The sequence below is a fragment of the Cnephaeus nilssonii genome, assembly GCF_951640355.1.
Source record: "Cnephaeus nilssonii genome assembly, chromosome: 7".
In the NCBI taxonomy this organism is placed as follows: Eukaryota; Metazoa; Chordata; class Mammalia; order Chiroptera; family Vespertilionidae; genus Cnephaeus; species Cnephaeus nilssonii.
The window spans coordinates 57,958,272-57,977,251 of NC_137078.1; the positions used below are offsets into that span (position 1 = coordinate 57,958,272).

Sequence of the window (18,980 nt, forward strand, 5' to 3'; positions counted from 1 at the left end):
CATTTCCATGGAAACTGGATTGATGTGTTGGTTCACTAGTCACCTGATGCTTGCCTTGTCTTAGCTCAGTAATAGGGGGAATGAATGGCATGTGAGGAAGCGGCTGCAGTGATGGTAGAAGCCAGCAGGAACCAGCTACTGCAAGGTCAGGATGTGCTATGCACCCCTGGCCTTCACGGGAACAGCGTAGGGAGCAAGATTCATTTTTTTTAGTTGAAAAAAATTTGACATGTAACCTTGTATAAATTAAAGGTATGTAGTGTGTGCTACATTGATACACTTATATATTGTAATATGGCTGCTTATATAGTGATGTTTATCACATTACATACTTATAATGCAGTATTATCTATGTTCAGTGTACTGTACATTAAATCTTTTTGGCTATTTTAGTACCTGTTACAAGTCCATACCCTTAAACATCATCTGTCCTAAATCCCTGGTAACTACTATATAACTATGGTTTGTGTTTTTTAAAAGAGGTTTGATTTTTTTGTTTGTTTGTTGTTGTTTTTTGTCTCCCTCTAGTCTGACTTATCTCGCTTAGCATATTGTGCTCAAGGTTTGTTTATGTTATTGCAAGTGGCAGGGTATCCCCCTTGCTCATGACTGAATACTATTCCATTGTATATATGCATTACTTCTTTTTTTTACCCATTCATCATGGGCATTTGTATTTTTTCTATATCTTGCCTATTGTGAATAGTGCTGAGATAAACATAGAGTGCAAATATGTCATTGAACTCCTTTTTTCATTTCCTTTGGGTATTCTCCAAGAAGTGCAATTGCTGGATCATGTAGATCTATTTTTATTTTTTTGAGGAACCTTCATATTGTTTTCTGTAGTAGTTGGACAAATAAACATTCCCATCAATAGTGTGTAAGGTTTCCCTTTCACATCCTCACCAGCACCTGTCGTTTTATTTTCTTGATGATAGCCATTCTGATGTGAAGTGGTAGCTCTTTGTGGGTTTTATTTGCATCTCCCTGTGAAGTTAAACATTTTGTTGTGTGTCCTTTTTCTTTGGAAAACGCCTATAGTTCTTCTGCCCGTTTTTTATTAAGTTGTTCAGGTGTTGTTTTTTTATTAACTTATTTATGTTCTATATATATTTTTGGATATTAAACCCTTATCCAATATATGGCTGCAGAATGTTTCTCCCATTCTGTAGGCTGTCTTTTCATTTTGTTAATTTGTTTCTTCTCCTGTGCAGCAGCTTTTGAGTTTGAAGTAGTCCCATATGTTCATTTTTTTTCTTTTGGGCTTTTGGCATCATGTACAAAAAAATCACTTCCAATCCCAATATTCCAATGAGCTTCTTCCCTATGTTTTCTTCTGGGAGTTTTATGGTTTCAGGTCTTATGTTTAAGTCTTTGATACATTTTGAGTTAATTTTTGTGAGTGGTGTGAAGTAGGGTTCCAAATTTATTGTTCTACATGTGTTACTCCAGCTTTCCCAGCACCATTTGTTGAAGAGGGTTAGCCTTTCCCCATTGGGAGTTGAGTGCATCTTGCCTCAACTTCTGAGCATGTTCCTGCCAGCCCAGCCTAATCCAGCACGTGCATCTTTCCTCCAGGGCCACTTTGGGAAGGTTGAGCTCTGCAGGTATGACCCTGAAGGAGACAATACAGGGGAGCAGGTGGCTGTCAAATCCCTGAAGCCTGAGAGTGGAGGGAACCACATAGCTGATCTGAAGAAGGAAATTGAAATCTTAAGGAACCTCTATCACGAGAACATTGTCAAGTACAAAGGCATCTGCACAGAAGATGGTATGTTGTGCAAAGTAGGGTTGGTTTTTAAAGACTAAGCGACTGTCTGGGGTCACAAGGCCAGTGCTGAGGCGGCAGCGCCCGCGGTTGTATGTGCGCTAGCTGGTGACCCCCAGGAGCTTAGGGCTTCGAAGTTGTAGGCACTGACATCCCTCAGCAGCTGCAGAGCTCCAGGGAAGCCACACAGCCTCCCTGCCAGCCAGGGGATGGCTCCGGCATCACCTTTCCAGGCTGTTCACACACCTGCACTGGGGACTGACCTTCACCCATCCACATACTGGCACTTGAGGCACACAGCGGTATGAAACTGGCACCCGCCCCTCGCTTCTCCTAGTCTTCTGATCCAACACTAGCCGGGGTAGTTCATTTTCTAGTTGTCTAAGGCAAGGTGGCAAATGGTGTTTACTAAGAAGTGTGTCTGTTTGCAAGCCAGTACTTTAAAATTGCCAGTGAAATGATGTGGTTCATTTTTCCCCCCATTATTATTTGCCTGGTGGTTTGTAGCGCACTCTATTGTCTCAGCGAATGCTGATGGCTCTGGGGTGGGTACGCGAGTGTTACTATCCTTGTCACTGCTGAGGGGCCAGAGGCTGTGGGGCGTCCGAGGCTGGGGGACTTGCCTGTGGTTCAGAGGTGATGCTGACGGGTCTCCAGACCCTGTGCCCGTTACTCTCCCTCAGTTCCTTTCTTTGGTAACTTCGTACTGATGTTTTGTTTTGTTTTTAATACAGGAGGAAATGGTATTAAGCTCATCATGGAATTTCTGCCTTCTGGAAGCCTTAAGGAATATCTTCCAAAGAATAAGAACAAAATTAACCTCAAACAGCAGTTAAAATATGCCGTTCAGATTTGTAAGGTAAAGAAGAAGCATGTTAAAGATTACAGAAAGGGGCACTCATCCTGGGTGATTGGTTTGTAATTAGACTTTCCAGTAATTTTGCTGAGTTTATTTTGCTCTATGTGACTTGGATGAACAATTAGCTTCTACTGAGAAACTGACCTGATGGTTAAGTATAGCTGATTTACTGTGTGTTTCTTTGAATCAGGTTGGCCTTACTATTTTTGCATAAAGTAAAAACCCAAACAGTGATGTGTGAATGAAATGACATTGCATTATTTTTTGCTATGAAATGATAGGAAATACAGTGTGAACTGACCTTCAGCAATGCCCTCTGCCTTTACCTCTCTCCCCAGGGGATGGACTATCTGGGGTCACGACAGTACGTTCACCGGGACTTAGCAGCAAGGAATGTCCTTGTTGAAAGTGAGCACCAAGTGAAAATTGGAGACTTCGGTTTAACTAAAGCAATTGAAACCGATAAGGAGTACTACACAGTCAAGGATGACCGGGACAGCCCTGTGTTCTGGTAACTACATCGAACAGACTTTGGTTTCGTCAGTATTTCATAGGGTTTCTGCTGTTTTGATAGGCCCTTTCTAGCTCTGTGAATGTCTCCCATTCCTCTTACCTGAGTCGGCCTTAGAAAGGCCTTAGAACATTTGGAATTGTTTGATCTTTGCCCTCAGGAAACAGCTTTAGGCTCTTCCACTGAAAGCAACTCAGAAAAATGTCTGAGCTTCGTATGGCACCATCTTCCAAAGAATAGAGAAATCTAACCATCACCTCCGCATCTCCAGTTTCCCAGGAGAGGGCACTTATTTTTCTTAAATACGTTTTTATTGGTTTCAGAGAGGAGGGGAGAGAGGGAGAGATATCAACATCAATGATGAGAATCACTGATCAGCTGCCTCCTGCACGCCCCCTACTGGGGATGGAGCCCACAACCCAGGCATGTGCCCTGACCAGGAATCAAACCATGACCTCCTAGTTCAGTGGTCGGCAAACTCATTAGCCAACAGAGCGGCAAACAGCGGCTCGCGAGCCACCGCAGTTTGCTGACCACTGTCCTGGTTCATAGGTCAGCGCTCAACCACTGAGCCATACCGGCCAAGCAAGAGGGCATTCATCTAATATGGTTCTTAAAACCATTAGCAGTTAGAGTAGGCAGCCTGGAGGTCAGGAAGGAGAAGGGGGCAGGAATGAGGTGACAAAGTGGACATGGAACAGATTCAAGGAGACCCTGGACAGAGCAGAGCAAAATCTATGGGAAACGTGGGTATATTCTCATGAATCTCCAGACTTCCCTGATTTCCACCTGTCAGCCCAGAACACTGTCCAGGAGAGAAGTTGTTAAGTGTCCACTCCACCCCCTACCCACCCCCATTAAACTAATGAGCACCTGGGAGGTGCATCCTACACAGACACAGAGATCTCTTCCATCCGTGGAAACTAAACCTTCCTTTGTTCATTAATCAAACATGTGTCAAGACACAAGCAGACCAAGTTTAGTGTTTAATGGGTGAGGCAACCAATTTTGTGGTGCCATAAATATAGGGGGTTTCAGGCTTGGTTTTCTGTAAGTCCTAAGAAACCTTAGAAGACTCCTGGGGGTTTGTAAAGATGGTTAGAAGAAGGCATGTGTGACTCACAAGAATGAGGCAAGAGCAGTGGTATCCCAGGAACTGACATCAGCTTGGTGTGGCTGGTCATGAAGTGGGAGGTCTGCCTGGGGGGAATAGGGGCAGGGGTTCCCAAAGCTTTGGGATACTGTTGGGTGGGGACTTCTGTTTTTCAAAGGTCACTGTGGAATGGAGGGGAGCCAGAGAGTCTGATTCAGAGAGAGCCAGTGATGGTGTGATCTAGGACAGTGACAATGGGGTTTAGGAGAGGTGAATAGGTATGAGAAGTACTTAGGAAATCAGATATGGGATGCCTCAATTTCTGGCTTAGGCAATTGGCTGTCATTCATCAAAACACTGACACTGGAAGAGGACTGGGCAGGGAGGTCACTGCCGATTTCATTCTGAACTTGTAGGCAAATCAGATCTGGGGCCTGTCCTGCCTCCACGTGAAGAGCACAAACTTACCTTGCTATTGTTTCGGAGGAAATACGTACTGAGATTAATACATACTTTCATGTCTTAGAATATTAAATTCTAAGAAAAACCAAAGAGGTGATTTTTCTTATTCTGTGAGGTATTTATTTGTTGGCATGGCCTTCGCAGGAAGTCAAGTTTCACGTTTTCCTTTCTTTTAGGTACGCCCCGGAATGTCTCATTCAGTGTAAATTTTATATCGCCTCTGACGTCTGGTCCTTCGGAGTGACTCTCCATGAGCTGCTTACTTACTGTGATTCAGATTCCAGTCCCATGGCCGTAAGTTGTACTCGTCTGTTCATTTGAGCCTAGCACCCAATTAAAATGTGTCCCGCCCTGGCCTGCACATGCTTTCAGGGTGCGTGAGGGAAGCACCCCTCTTTCCCCCTTCCCACCACTCAGAAAAGCAATGGAAAAAATATCCTCAGGTGAGGATTAACAACAACAAAAAATGTGTCCATCCTTCTGCTTTGTAAGTTTTGTTCTTAAGTGGAATCCAGTTCGTGTATTATAATGGGAAGTGTTGCTTTCCATCTAACTTGGTTTGTTCCATGACACTTATGTGTGGCTCTCCCACATCCTGCTTTCCCAAGGAGCCCGAAGTTCTCTCAGATAACCCTGACTTTCCAGGGTCTCATCTGTGTGAAGGAGCACTGGGTAGGAGCTTTGTGTGAGCCTCACGAATTCCTAAATGAGGTCATTCTCACTGGGAAGGTTCCCTGTGGTGGGTTGAGTCTAATCATTGAGAGATGATAAGGATTTTGGACTTGCATTTAGAGTTACTAAGGATAAAAGCCTTTTTGTTATTTTAATTTCCAGTTAATTCTAGAAATTCCACCTTAATTTGGTTTATAGAAATATGTGCAAACTAAAACATTTTATCTGGTTTTATTTTACATAGTTGTTCCTGAAAATGATAGGCCCCACTCACGGCCAGATGACGGTAACGAGACTTGTGAACACATTGAAAGAAGGAAAACGTTTGCCTTGTCCTCCTAACTGTCCAGATGAGGTATTTACGGGTCGGGCACTTTACAGTTACACCACTCAAATCTTACTATGTTTTCACAGCTTGAATTTATCCAGCAAGGGCTGGGGTGGGGAGAGCAGGAAGGAGTAGACAAATTTCAGATATTTGAGAAATCATCTTTGGGCCAGATGACAGCACAAATTATGTTCAAAGCAAGGATTCCCTCCAATAGTAGGCTCACCTCAGAAAGTACCATAGGATCATGTTTTGGTATAGCCTTACTATGAAAAATACATATAATTACATTTTGTGTAGAAGTTTGTCCTACTTACTAATAGCATTTATGATGTTCAGTTTTCTGTATTCTAACGTGAATTGAGCCTTTAAGACTAATTCATACTATTCAGTACATCTTAGTCACAGAGTAAGGTACCCAGAGTCTAAACTGAGATAAAACTTCACCCTTAAATTGGTTTACCATAATGACCTGGATTTTTTTTTTTAAGGTCATTTAACCAATGAGCTTCTCAAATGTTAAAATATTATTTATGAAATATAGTTGTGACATTTTCTATATTAAACATTCAAATACTCTTTTGTTACCTAGTCTTACTAAGGAAAGTCATTTACATTTCTATACTTTTTTTTTACTGTTACTGTTTTTTCTTTTTACAGGTTTATCAACTTATGAGAAAATGCTGGGAATTCCAACCAAATAATCGGACAACCTTTCAGAACCTTATTGAAGGATTTGAGGCACTTTTAAGAAGCATGAATAACATTTAAATCTCACTGTTGTATCAAGTCCTCTTCCCCAACAAATACCCAAGCCATTTAAAAAAATTTTAATGGAAAAACTTTGTATTCTGTTTAAAAAGATACTTGGGTACGTAATTCACGTATAAGGCACGCTGTGGTGCTTAATATGTGTAAGTACTTCCTGTTTATTTGTCACTGTTATTGGTGCCAAATTTAATGACAACCAGAATATTAGTAAGCACTCCTCCTTTTGGAACGATATACTACCATTTCATCTGGCTAGTGTACCATCACAGTTACGTACCATAATAGGATTTTTTCAAAACAAAATCTCAAGATGATTGCTTTCTCCCAACGCCAGTTGATGTAAATGTTTTTCTGGTGCATAAATCAAAAGATAAAAGGTAAATGGACTTAGTCAGTACTTTAACATGCCCTAAAAATGTCATCTATATAGTGATAGAGCAAGCATTCTTGAAATATTAGATACCAGTTAGTATACTGTCATTTCTATACAAAGATGTGTGTATTCCTGTCATCAATAGGACTTAAACTTTGTTTTTCCAGTAGCTTAGCTCCTGTCCCCTTGGGTGACCAGCGGTACCCTTTATTTTTTTTTTAGAAAACTGGTTGTACTCGGGGGGACTGCTATGGAATAGAGCCTTTGCTGCATGGTGTTGATTCTTGAGAACTAAGCCTGTGCCAGTGCTTTCCTAAAAAGTATACTTTTAAACAGATTTGATTCCAAGAACCTGGATGCTATTATACACGCTTTTAAGAAATGTCAATGTATATCCTTTTATAACTTGACCACTTTGGGGCAAGCTATTCCAGCACTGGTTTTGGATGTAACCAGTCAGAATATATACTACATTGCACTGTTCTTAGAGTGTTTCAGTACTTACCCTCCATCTATAACAGTCGATCACTATTTTGACCACGCCCTATGGCAGCAGTTTTCAACCTTTTTCATCTCATGGCACACCAAAAAAAAAAAAAAGGTATAATTTTGATTCATTCACACCAGGTGGCTATTATTGTGTTAGCTGTAATTTTTTTTTTTTTTACAACTTAAGGGAAAAGAGTGTGCCCCTGACTAGTCAGGTATTGCACGTTTTAACAATTCTGGTGGCACACTGGTTGAAAATCGCTGCCCACTGGCATAAGACTTGAAAGAAAAGAACCCGCTAGAAGCACTATGGAGTTCAGGATCCACTAGACAGTTTTGAGGTAGCTGGGTAATCAAAATGTCTAATCTCTGATTCAATGTGAACCGTAAGATCTTTTTGACCAAGAGTATGAAAAATGCTTTTTTTATTTTTTACCTTTTGAGCCTGAAAAGAGAGAGTTCTGGATTGATCCATTTAAATTTGTTCAATGACCCTCCATCACCAAGATGTCTGTCTGTGTCAAACCTGTGGCCACTCTATATGCACTTTGTTTACTCTTTATACAAATAAATAATACGAGACTTCACATGCAAATGCCTTTTAATATTAAGACTCCATTTTCAAAGCATTTCAAACAATTTGTTTACTTAGAAAAATATATTACTAACAACACTTGATTTGTACTTATGTCTAATGTTAGTGGTGCATAAGCCAGGACAGAGGGCAGATCCACATGTGCTGTGTGACTTTTCATTTCGCAGCTCTGATTTAAAACACCATCTTCTGTCTGTGCTATCACAGAGGTGTGACTAAGCACTGAAGCTTACGCAGGAGAAGTGCAGAGCATGGAGAACCCATTATTCGTCTGCTGAGTCATGCCTAGCCTGATCGTTATTCATAGGTAGTATCCTTGTATCCTTCTTAGAAATTATCTTAGTTTAGCTTTCTAGCTGTCATTTTCCAAAAGAAGTTAATATATGCAATAAATTATACCAAGTAATGTTCTTTACAACATATGCACCAATTTTTTTAACTTCATAATTAAGACAGGATAGATACCTCATCATGGTAAAAAATAGTAAGTCCCCCAAATTACAAGATATTTAACGATCTGAATTCAAAAAGACTAGGATCGTTGAGATACCTAAATTCCTTATCAATTACAGTCTCATAACAAGGAACAAACTTTGCTATTTCCAGATGGCAAAGGGTTTCTCATGCGTTTAATACCAATGTCAGAAGTTATATGCAATAAAAGAGTTTTATTTTCAGCCTAACACACTACAACAGAATAAGAGACAAAGTGAAGTAAAGCTTATTAGTTCAAAATGGTGGTAAATACTGTCACTCCATGAGACTCCTTCAGGAAGGACAGCATTGACTGCTCTACTGTCATACGGTGAAATAACGCATTTAATGATCCAACTATGTCCTGTTCCGGTAATGATCTAATTACTAGTCGATATGTCATGGAATGAGACAGAAACCTAAGTTCCTTGCCACTTACAAAAGTCAGCTGCAAAAGTTAAAGTTCTTTCTTCAGGTGAAGTAAAAGGATTAGGGAATTAGTACTATTAGGTCAGGGGTCAGCAAACTTTCTTGATGAAGGACCAAATGGTAAATATTTGAGACTTTGCAGGTCTCTGTCCAGCTACTCGGGACTGCCATTGTAGCACAAAAGTAACAGGGTGTGAGTAAGCATGGTTGTGTTCCAATAAAATTCTATGTATGGACACAATTTCATAAAATTTTCGTTTTTCCTCCAACCATTTAAAAATGTAAACATCATTCTTAGCTTGTAGTCTGTATAAAAACAGGTGGAGGACTGAAATTAATCCCAGGGTATGGTTTGCCACCCCCTTAAGTAAGATCATCAAAGCTACTTTTCTTAAAATACCTTATTTTTTTTTTTTTCACAAAAGGCATACATGGTTAATAACATATTAGAAGTAAGGAATCTGTGGGCGTGTATACCTGGACATCACTCTATGTGGGGGTTTTATATTATATTACATGGCTGGTGTGTGTGGCTAATAATTTAGTTTGCTTGTATAGCATCTTTTTTCAATATTGCTGCATTTTGTACTTGTACTCTTGTAATTCTGTAATTCTAAAAGTCTATAAATAAGATTACTTCAAGGGAAGGTAAATAGAAATGCACATTGGCGTGTAAGAAACTCATTCTTCTAAGGCCCAGGAAACAAGACTGTTTCCCATTTATTGCTTCAAATTTTTATGTATGGTGTCAAAATTATTCCCAGTCCTAAAACAAGGAATATTGTTAATTTCTGCACTGGACTATAAGTTAATACCACATTGATTAAGATGCATCTACTTCTATTGGAAAATGTCCCTTCTTATTGCTACTTACTTTTTATTTGGCAATTCTGCCTGCTGCACAACACAATTCCTTCTGGGAAATTATAAACCCGTATTTAAAGGATATGGCTAGTATGAATGTAGTTAAGGCAGCGATGAATAGCAGAGATACTCAAAGAACCATAGGAGGTTATATAAGGAGAGAACTTAGCTCAGTACACACGCTTCTTTTTTAAGTAGGTCTCCATGTAATATGCTCCTGTGCCCTGAGAATGCTGGTCAACAAGTTCCACTGAACCACCTTCTTGGGCAGAGATGAGATACGATGAGCCTCGCTTTTCATTTCTTAAAGATGACACCTATGAGAAAAAGAAATCATAACTAATGCTAAAATCTAAATTACAATTAGTTTGTTAAAGATGTGTATAAGAAAAGCCATTCTACTTCTGATTTGGTGTAAAAACAGAATAGCAGGATAAATAACAATCAAAATCACTTGTGCAAAATACAACCCAGTCTCTGAATGCCCTTTCTTCCCCAACCCCCACATTTTGGGGAAAGAAACAAAAAAGACATTGCAGTTGCTTCTGCTGATTACCTATGTCCACCCCTCTGAAGCAGAATATCAACACCTGATATCAGTATTCCTCTGAGGAAGGAGAGTGGCTAAGAAACTGAGCTGCATATCAAATTAGAGGTTACGTTTGTATAGCAAGAGAAGAACCTAGCAGATGTAAAAACTGGCAGAAGATGTCAGTGAAAATACTAGTGAATTCTAAAAAGCAATGTGAATTCAAACTTTAGAAAATGTTAAGATGCAGATTTCCAGGCTGCATCACAGAGATTCTGATGTAGAAGTGTTTATGATAAGGGCAAAATGTTCTTCACAAATAATATAAGAAGTCAGACTGTGCAACACAACCCTATGAGCTCCTAATTTTTCTTTACTACATGTGAAAATCATGTAGATGTGACTCATAAGGAAAACTTCCAGCAATGCAGGAGAGCCTTCTCACATTAAAATTACAACGGTCACAATTTTCAAAAGGAGGGTTAACTTCACAGGGAACAGATGATGGGTCTGTCACAACTCCTTGTAAAAAAAAGAGCTCTCATTCATGTGAAGGAGAGAATACAGAAGAGTTGACCAACACAAAGATGACACAGGAGCCTACTGAGTGCCCTCCTTCCATGGCCTCACCAAATGCACAGCTGCACATTGGTAATTCCCTCTGAAAGAGACCCAGAAACTAGTTGAACTAGTACACATTGCACAAGAGAAAATGCCCACATAGAAATGGGAAGGAAAGTCTTGAGAGACACTTGCCATAAACCCCAGCATAGCACCATACAATTGGGAGGGAACCCCAACTTCTAGTTCTGAGGAGTGAAGGTTTTGGATTTCACATCTAGTGCCTCAACTTTTAAGGCTTCCATTGGAGGGATGAGCTCCCAGAACATCCAGCTCTGAAAACCAGCAGGTGTCCATGAGAGCCATAAGAATATGGCAAACAAAGAAGCAACAGGAGTACGAACTCCCTCAGCTATTTTTAGTCTGGATAACTTCATCTCTCCAATTCTGAAGGACAACTTTGCTGAGTACAGTATTCCATACAAATAGACATCAAAGGAAAGCAAAGGTAACTGCACTTAAGACAAAATAAACTTTAAACCAAAGAATGCAATAAGAGAAAGGTAATTTGAGACCAATCATGAGGATGTAACAATTACAAATATTTATGAACCCAAAATAGGTGCACCTAATATATAACAAAAATATTAATCATTCTGAAGTGAGAAATCTGCAGCAACATAATAAGAGCAGGGAAGTGCATAGTCCACTTTATACAGGAAGAAAATCATTAAGGAGACATTGGCCTTAAACCACACATTAAACCAGATAGACCTTACAGGCATATACAGAATGTTCCATCCCAAAGCTACCAAATACACATTCTCAACACATGGAACATTCTCCAAGACAGATTGTATATTAAGCCACAAAACAAGTCTCAGTAAATTTGAGAAGATCAAAATCCAATCAAGCATCTTTTCATACCACAATGTTATGAGACTAGAAAACAGCTACAAGAAGAACTGGAAAATTCACAAATAAGGGAGATTAAACAACATGTTTCTGAAAAATGAATCAAAGAAGAAATTTTTAAAAGTAATCTTGAGAAAAGTGAAAAACAATTGATCAAAACTTGTGGAATGCAGTAAAAGCAGTTAAGGGAAGTTTATAGTGATAAATGCCTACATGAAGAAAAAGAATGATCTCAAACAACATAACACCTCAAGGAACTAGAAACATACTAAGCCCAAAGTGGGTAGAAAGGAGGAAATAACAAAGATCAAACAAATAAATAAAATAGAAATTAAAAAGACAATAGAAAAAGGTAAATGAAACTAAGAGCTGGTTCTCTGAAAAGATAAACAAAATTGTGACAAAACTTTAGTTAGCCTCACCAAGAAAAGGAGGACTTCAAGTTGTGAATGAAAGCAGAGTCGTAACAACTTATATCACAGAAATCGATCCGAGAGGTCACTAAGAATAATTATAGGCAAACAAATTGAATAATTTAGAAGAAATGGGTAAATTCATAGAAACACACAACTTAATATGATTGAATTATGAAGACACAGGAAATCTGAACAGACTGATTAGTAGTAAGAAGATTGAACCAGTAATCAAAAACCTCTTAAGAAACAAAATTCCAGGACCAGATGGCTTCACTGGTCAATTCTACCAAAAATTTAAAGAAGAATTAATACCAATCCTTCTCATTTTTTTCTAAAATATAGACAAGGAGGCAACACTTCAAAACTCACAAGGCTAGCATTACCCTGGTACCAAAAACAGACAAGGGCATTATAAGAAAATTACAGGCAAATATCCTTAATAAACACAAATGCAAAAGTCCTTAACAAAATATTACCAAACTAAATTCAACACTATATTAAAAGGATCATACACCATGATCACATTGGATTTATTCCAGGGGTACACGAATGGTTCAGGAGCTATAAATCAATGTGATATACCCCATTAATAAAGGATAAAAATCATGATCATCTCAAATCATCTGACAAAATTCAGTGTCCTTTCATGATAAACTCTCAACAAACTGGATATAGAGAAAGGTCATATATGGCAAGCCCACAGATAACATAAGTTATGCAAATCCTAAAGGAAGTAACAGTGTCTATTTTCATATGACATGATATTATATATTGATGCCTTAAGAGCTCCATGAAAAGACTGTTAGCTCTAATAAATGGTTTCAGTAAAGTTACAAGATAAAAAAATCAGGTGCATTACTATAAACAATGAACTTTAAAAAGAAAATTTAAACAATTCTATATATATAATAGCATCAAAACCAATACAATTCCTCACAGGCGAGAAATCTATACACTGAAAACAGTAACATCGATGAAAGAAATTAAAGAAGACACAATAAATGACAAACTATTCCGTGTTCAGCCCTGGCCGGTGTGGCTTGGTTGGAGCATTGTCCCATAAGGTGGCAGTTCGATTCCCAGTGAGGGCACATACCCAAGTTGTGGGTTCAATTCCTGGTCAGGCGTGTGTAGGAGGCAACTATGTTTCTAGTTCCTTGAGGTGTTATGTTGTTCCCTCTCTTTCTCTCCCTTCTTCTCTCTAAAATTAATTTTAAAATATTCAGTGTTCATTAATTGGAGGAATTAATATTAACATGTCCAAACTACCCATAGCAACCCCTATGAAATTTCAAAAGGCATTTTTTACAGCAGTGGAATAAATAGTCCTAAAATATGGAACCCCAAAAGACTCCAATCTTGAACAAAATCCAAAACCCATAGCTGAAGACATCACTCTTTCTGATTTCAGACTATTACAAAGCAATAGTAATCAAAACAGTATGGTATTTGCATAAAAACACACAAAAACCAATGGAACAGAATAGAGAGAAACCAGAAATAACCATTGCATCTATACTCAATTAATTTATGACAAAAGAGCCAAGAATATACAATAAGAAAAGGACAGTTTCTTCAATAAATGGTGGAAAAACTGGATAACCACATGCAAAAGAATTGGATTACTATCTTAGAACATACACAAAAATTAACTCAATTAATTAAAGACCTAAATGTAAGATCTTAAATCATAAAACTACTAGGAGAAAACCATACAACTACTAGACCAAAACTTGGTCTTGGCAATGATTTTTTTGGATTTGACACCAAAAGCATAGGCAACAGAAGCAAAAATACAGGTTAGATTACATAAAATCAAATTAGCTTCTGCACAGCAAAGGGAGCCCATCAACAAAATGACAAGTCCACTTAAAGGCTAGGAGAAAATATAAAATATCTGCAAACCACATATCCTATAAGGGGATAATACCCAGAAAATACAGGGAACATACATAACTCACACAACTCAATAGCAAAAAAACAACCTGATTTTAAAAAGGGAAAAGGTCCTAAATATACATTTTTCCCAAAGATGACATACAAATGGCCAACAGGACTAAGTACATGAAAAGGACTCAGTGTCACTGATAATCAGGGTAATGCAAATCAAAATCACCTCACACCTGTTAGGAAGTCTATTATAAAAAAGACAAGAGATAAATGTTGGTGAGTATGGCATGGAAAAGAACCCTTGTGCACTGTTGGTTAGAATGTAAACTTGTATAACCACTATGGACAACACTAGGGAGATTCCTCAAGAAATTAAAAAATGAAACTACTATATGACCCAACAATCCCATACTGAGTATACTGTTTTCCTTTGAAAACAAAATCATTATCTTGAAGGGATATCTGTACCCCAACATTCATATCAATATTATTTACAGTAGCCAAGGTATGGAAACAACCTAAGTTGTCACATAAATGGATAAAGAAAATATTATATACATACAAAGATACAGGAATATTGTTTAATCTTCAAAAAGAAGGAAATTTTGCACTTGAGACAACATAGATGAAATTTGAGGGAATTCAGTTAAGCCACACAGAGAAAAGACAGCACACAGTATCACTTATGTGTAAAAAAGGAAAAGTCAACTTCATAGAAACAGAGTAGAAAAGTGGTTGCCAAAGGCTGGGGGTGGGGAAATAGGGAGAGGTTGGTAAAAGGGTATAAACTTTCAGCTATAGGATGAATAAGCTCTGAGGATGTAATGTATAACCTGGTGACCACTGGTGGTAACACTGTATTGTATAATTAAAACTTGCTGAGTTCCCCCCACGCCCGCCCAAAAAAAGTATAGAAGGTGATAAGGAGACTTTTTTCATAAGGTATACATACATCAAATCATTATGTTGCACACTTTCAGTATCTTACAATTTTGTCAAATATACCTCAATAAAGCTGAGAAAATAGTAAAAACTTTTTTAAAAACGAGGGATGACCGATGACTGAAAGTAAGAAATCTATTTTGGTATAGTCTACTGTTGTGGCAGTTGAATAAAATCCTTCTTCCCATAAAGGTTTGTAGGAATGTCTCACAAAAGGAAACCCAGATTAACAAAGAATTGGGCTTTGATTCCTGTCTCAATTCTTTTCCTGGGAATAAAGTGTGTAAATATATCTGAGGTTTGCTCTGAAATAATGAGGAAAGGAGCAGGTGGGAGAATAGAGGAAAGGATCCTGGCCAGGAGGTGGTAACGGTTGAAACTGAGTTGGTGGGTACAAGAGACTCCTTGTGGCTCTAGTCCAAGATAGTGATGTAGGAAGATCTTGAACTCGCCTCCAGCCATGGACAAATCAAGCCTACAGCTACAGATGGAGGCATTGCCTCTGAAAGAAACCCAAGAACTAGGTAAGACACTCCTACACGTTAGGCAAATGAGAAAAACACCTCCATCAGGATGTGCAGAGAGACTGAGACACACTCTCGCCATAAACCCCACCCTCAGTGTGACAACCCATAACTAGGAGGGAACTCACAACCCTGAGCTTCTTCCTGAGGAGCAAAGGGTTTGAACACCACATCTGCACCTGAGAGACGAGCTTGGAAAGTCCTGGGGCGTGCATCCACAGGAAAGCCTGGGGGCTAGGCATCTGCTCTAACATACATCTACAAAACATACATCTACAGTTGATGTAAGGGAGCATCATCCCATACACCAAAAGGTTGTGGGTTTGATTTTCAGTCAAGGGCACATACCTAGGTTGTGGGTTCGGTCTCTAGTCAGGGCGCATATGGGAGGCAACCGATCAATGTTTCTGTCTCACATAGATGTATCTCTCTACCCTCTTTTTCTCTACCTTCCTCTCTAAAATCAATAAAAAAAACATATCTTTTGGTGAGGATTTAAAAGTTCACAGTAATAAGTGCTTACATTAAGAAAAAAGAAAGATCTCACATAAAAACTCTAACGTTACACTTCAGGGAATAAAGCAAAAGAACAAACAAAGTCCAAAGTAGAAGGAAAAAAATAAAGACCAGAGCAGAAATAGAGACTAAAAAGATAATATAAAAGATTAATGAAACTAAGCTGGTTTTTTGAAAAAATAAAATAGACAAACTTTTAGCTAGACTGATCAAGAAAAAAGACAGAGGACTGAAATAAAATCAGAACCGAAACAGATGTTACAAGTGATACAAAAGAAATACAAAGGATCATAAGAGACTACTATGAACACTCATAGGCCAACAAAATGGACAACCTAGAAGAAATGGATAAATTCCTAGACTTAATCATGAAGAGATAGAAAATATGAACAGAATGAGATTAAATAAAAAACTCCCAACAAACAAAAGTCCAGGACCAGATGACTTCACTGGTAAATGCTACCAAATATTTAGAGAAGAATTGATACCAAGCCTTCTAAAAGTCTTCCAAAAAATAAATAAGGAGCCAATACCTCAAATCTCATTTTATGAGGCCAGCAAAACCAAACAAAGACATTACAAGAGAAGAAAGTTACAGGCAAATATCCTTGATGAACACAGATGCAAAATCCTCAACAAAAATAATTAGGAAACTGAATTCAACAATACATTAAAAGGGTCATACACCAGGATCACGTAGGCTTTACTCCAGGGATAGTACAAGAATGGTTCAACATTCACAAATCAATCAATGTGATAGACCCCATTAACAAAACCATGATCATCTCAATAGGTGCAGAAAAAGCATTTGAAAAAATTCACCATCCTTTCATGATTAAAAGCCCTCAACAAAGTGGGTATAAAGGGAATGTACTTCAACACGATACAGGCCATATGTGGCCAGCCCACAAATAACATCTGACTCAATAGTGAAAAGCTGAAAGCTTTTCTTCCAAGAGTAGGAACAAGTCGGAACAATACACACTTTTGACACTTTCATTCAACATAGGTTTGGAAGCCCTAGCTAGAGCAATTAAGCTAATAAATAAATAAATGTATCCAAATTGGAGAGGAAGAGGTAAAAACTGTCATTATTTGTAGATAACATGGTATTATACAAAGAAAACCCTAAAGACTCCACCAAAAAACTGTTAGAATAAATGATTTCAGTAAAGTTACAAGATAGTAAATGAGTATATGACAATCAGTTGCTTTTCTATACACTAATAATGACTATCAGAAAGAGAAACTAAGAAAATTCCATTTATGATACCATCAAGAATAAAAAACAAGTATAAATTTAACTAAGGAGGTGAAAGATCTGTACACTGAAAAGTGTAAGACATTGATGAAATAAACTATAAATGAAAAGATAGTCTGTCCTCATGGATTGGAAAAATTAATATTAAAATGTCCATGTTATCCAAAGTATTCTGCAGATTCAATTCAATCCCTATCAAAATTCTAAAGGCATTTTTCAAAGTACTAAAACAAATAATCCTAAAATATGTGTGGAACTACAGAACACTCCAAGTAGCCAAAGCAATCTTGAGAAACAATGAATTTGGAGGCATCCTGCATCCTGATTTCAAACTGTCTGACAAAGTTACAGTAATCAAAGCAGTATGGCATAAAAAATACAGACACATGAACAGAATAAAATGGCCAGAAATAAATCCACACATAAATGGTTAATTTATGATAAAGGAGCCAAGAATGTACAATGGGGAAGGATAGTCTCTTCAATAAATGATGCTGGGAAAACTGAACAGCCATATGCAAAAGAATGAAACTGACCCTCACCTGACACCATACATCAACTCAAAATGGTTTAAATACTCAAGCATAATGAGAATTGAAAACACATATGTGTGTGTATACATATACATAAAAGAAATTTTTTGTTTTATGAAGCATGTTGGTTTAAAAACATTTTAACATTGGGAAAATTATATCCTATACTAGAGGCCTGTTGCACGATATTCGTGCAAGAATAGGCCTTCCTTCCCCTGGCTTCACTCCCAGCCGCCCGGGAGCCAGCATGTCCCCGCTCTCTGGCCGCCTGGGAGCCGGCAAGTCCCTGCTCCTGGCTGCCCAGGAGCCGGCACATCCCTGCTCCCCGGCCTGCCCGGGAGCCCGCAAGACCTCGCTTCTGTCCAAAGCACCGCTCCAGTAGCTCCCTCCGCTGCCCCCCTTATCCTCATAGCAGGCGTCACCCCCTCCCCACCGCTCCCTGAGCCTGCATATGCAAATTAACCTCCATATTTGTTGGGTTAATTTGCATACTCAGATTGGCTGTGGGCGTAGCAGAGTGATGGTTAATTTGCATGTTTCTCTTTTATTAGGTAAGATAATAAAAGGCTAATATGCAAATTGACTGAATGGTGGAAGGACCGGTTGCTATGATGTGCATTGACCACCAGAGGGCACAGTGGTGGTCAGTGTGCTCCCACAGGGGGAGCGCTGCTCAGCCAGAAACCGGGCTCATGGCTGGTGAGCGCAGCGGCAGTGGCGGGAGCCTCTCCCGCCTCCACTGCAGGCTGGTGGTAAGGAATGAGGGGTCCTGGACTGTGAGAGGGATGTCTGCTGGGCTGAGGGGACCCCCCTCCCACCTCCTCAGTGCACGAATGTCGTGCACTGGGCCTTTAGTTTAAATATAATTTTAGAAATGAACTGTGCCTAATAATGCAGAAATGAAAAAAGCTGAACTTGCAGCTATAAGAAAGGGAAAATAAGGGTTCGATTGAGATTCTAGAAAAACTGGTGGAGTTCTTTTTAGGTTCTCCATCAGATCCGACTCCACTAAAGAGACAAAACTTAGAAAAGGTAAAATGGGGCTAAAGATCATGTCTCATAGAAATGTGCACTTGAAACCTATATGATCCTATTAAACAATTTCACCCCAATAAATTTTATTAAAAAATAAACTTAGGCCCTAGCCGGTTTGGCTCAGTGGACAGAGTGTCAGCCCACAGACTAAAGGGTCCCGGGTTTGATTC

At 38.8% G+C, this 18,980-nt stretch overlaps 2 protein-coding genes across 6 annotated transcripts in view; one reads left to right on the forward strand and one right to left on the reverse strand.

Moving 5' to 3' along the window:
* JAK1 (Janus kinase 1) overlaps positions 1 to 7,913 on the forward strand; it is a 131,546-nt gene extending 123,633 nt beyond the window's left edge. The window contains exons 20-25 of the mRNA XM_079777011.1: positions 1,579 to 1,771; positions 2,503 to 2,627; positions 2,966 to 3,138; positions 4,870 to 4,987; positions 5,610 to 5,720; positions 6,354 to 7,913. Coding sequence (XP_079633137.1) covers positions 1,579 to 1,771; positions 2,503 to 2,627; positions 2,966 to 3,138; positions 4,870 to 4,987; positions 5,610 to 5,720; positions 6,354 to 6,464 — 831 coding nt within the window. The 3' untranslated portion in view covers positions 6,465 to 7,913. The remainder of the gene's footprint in view (positions 1 to 1,578; positions 1,772 to 2,502; positions 2,628 to 2,965; positions 3,139 to 4,869; positions 4,988 to 5,609; positions 5,721 to 6,353) is intronic.
* The window catches only part of RAVER2 (ribonucleoprotein, PTB binding 2), an 86,579-nt gene continuing 75,508 nt past the window's right edge, over positions 7,910 to 18,980 (reverse strand). For 4 of the 5 annotated variants that reach the window (XM_079777015.1, XM_079777013.1, XM_079777014.1 and 1 more), the window contains exon 12: positions 7,910 to 10,005. In XM_079777015.1, coding sequence (XP_079633141.1) covers positions 9,859 to 10,005 — 147 coding nt within the window. In that variant the 3' untranslated portion in view covers positions 7,910 to 9,858. The remainder of the gene's footprint in view (positions 10,006 to 18,980) is intronic. The other variant, XR_013813782.1, reaches the window with a different exon arrangement.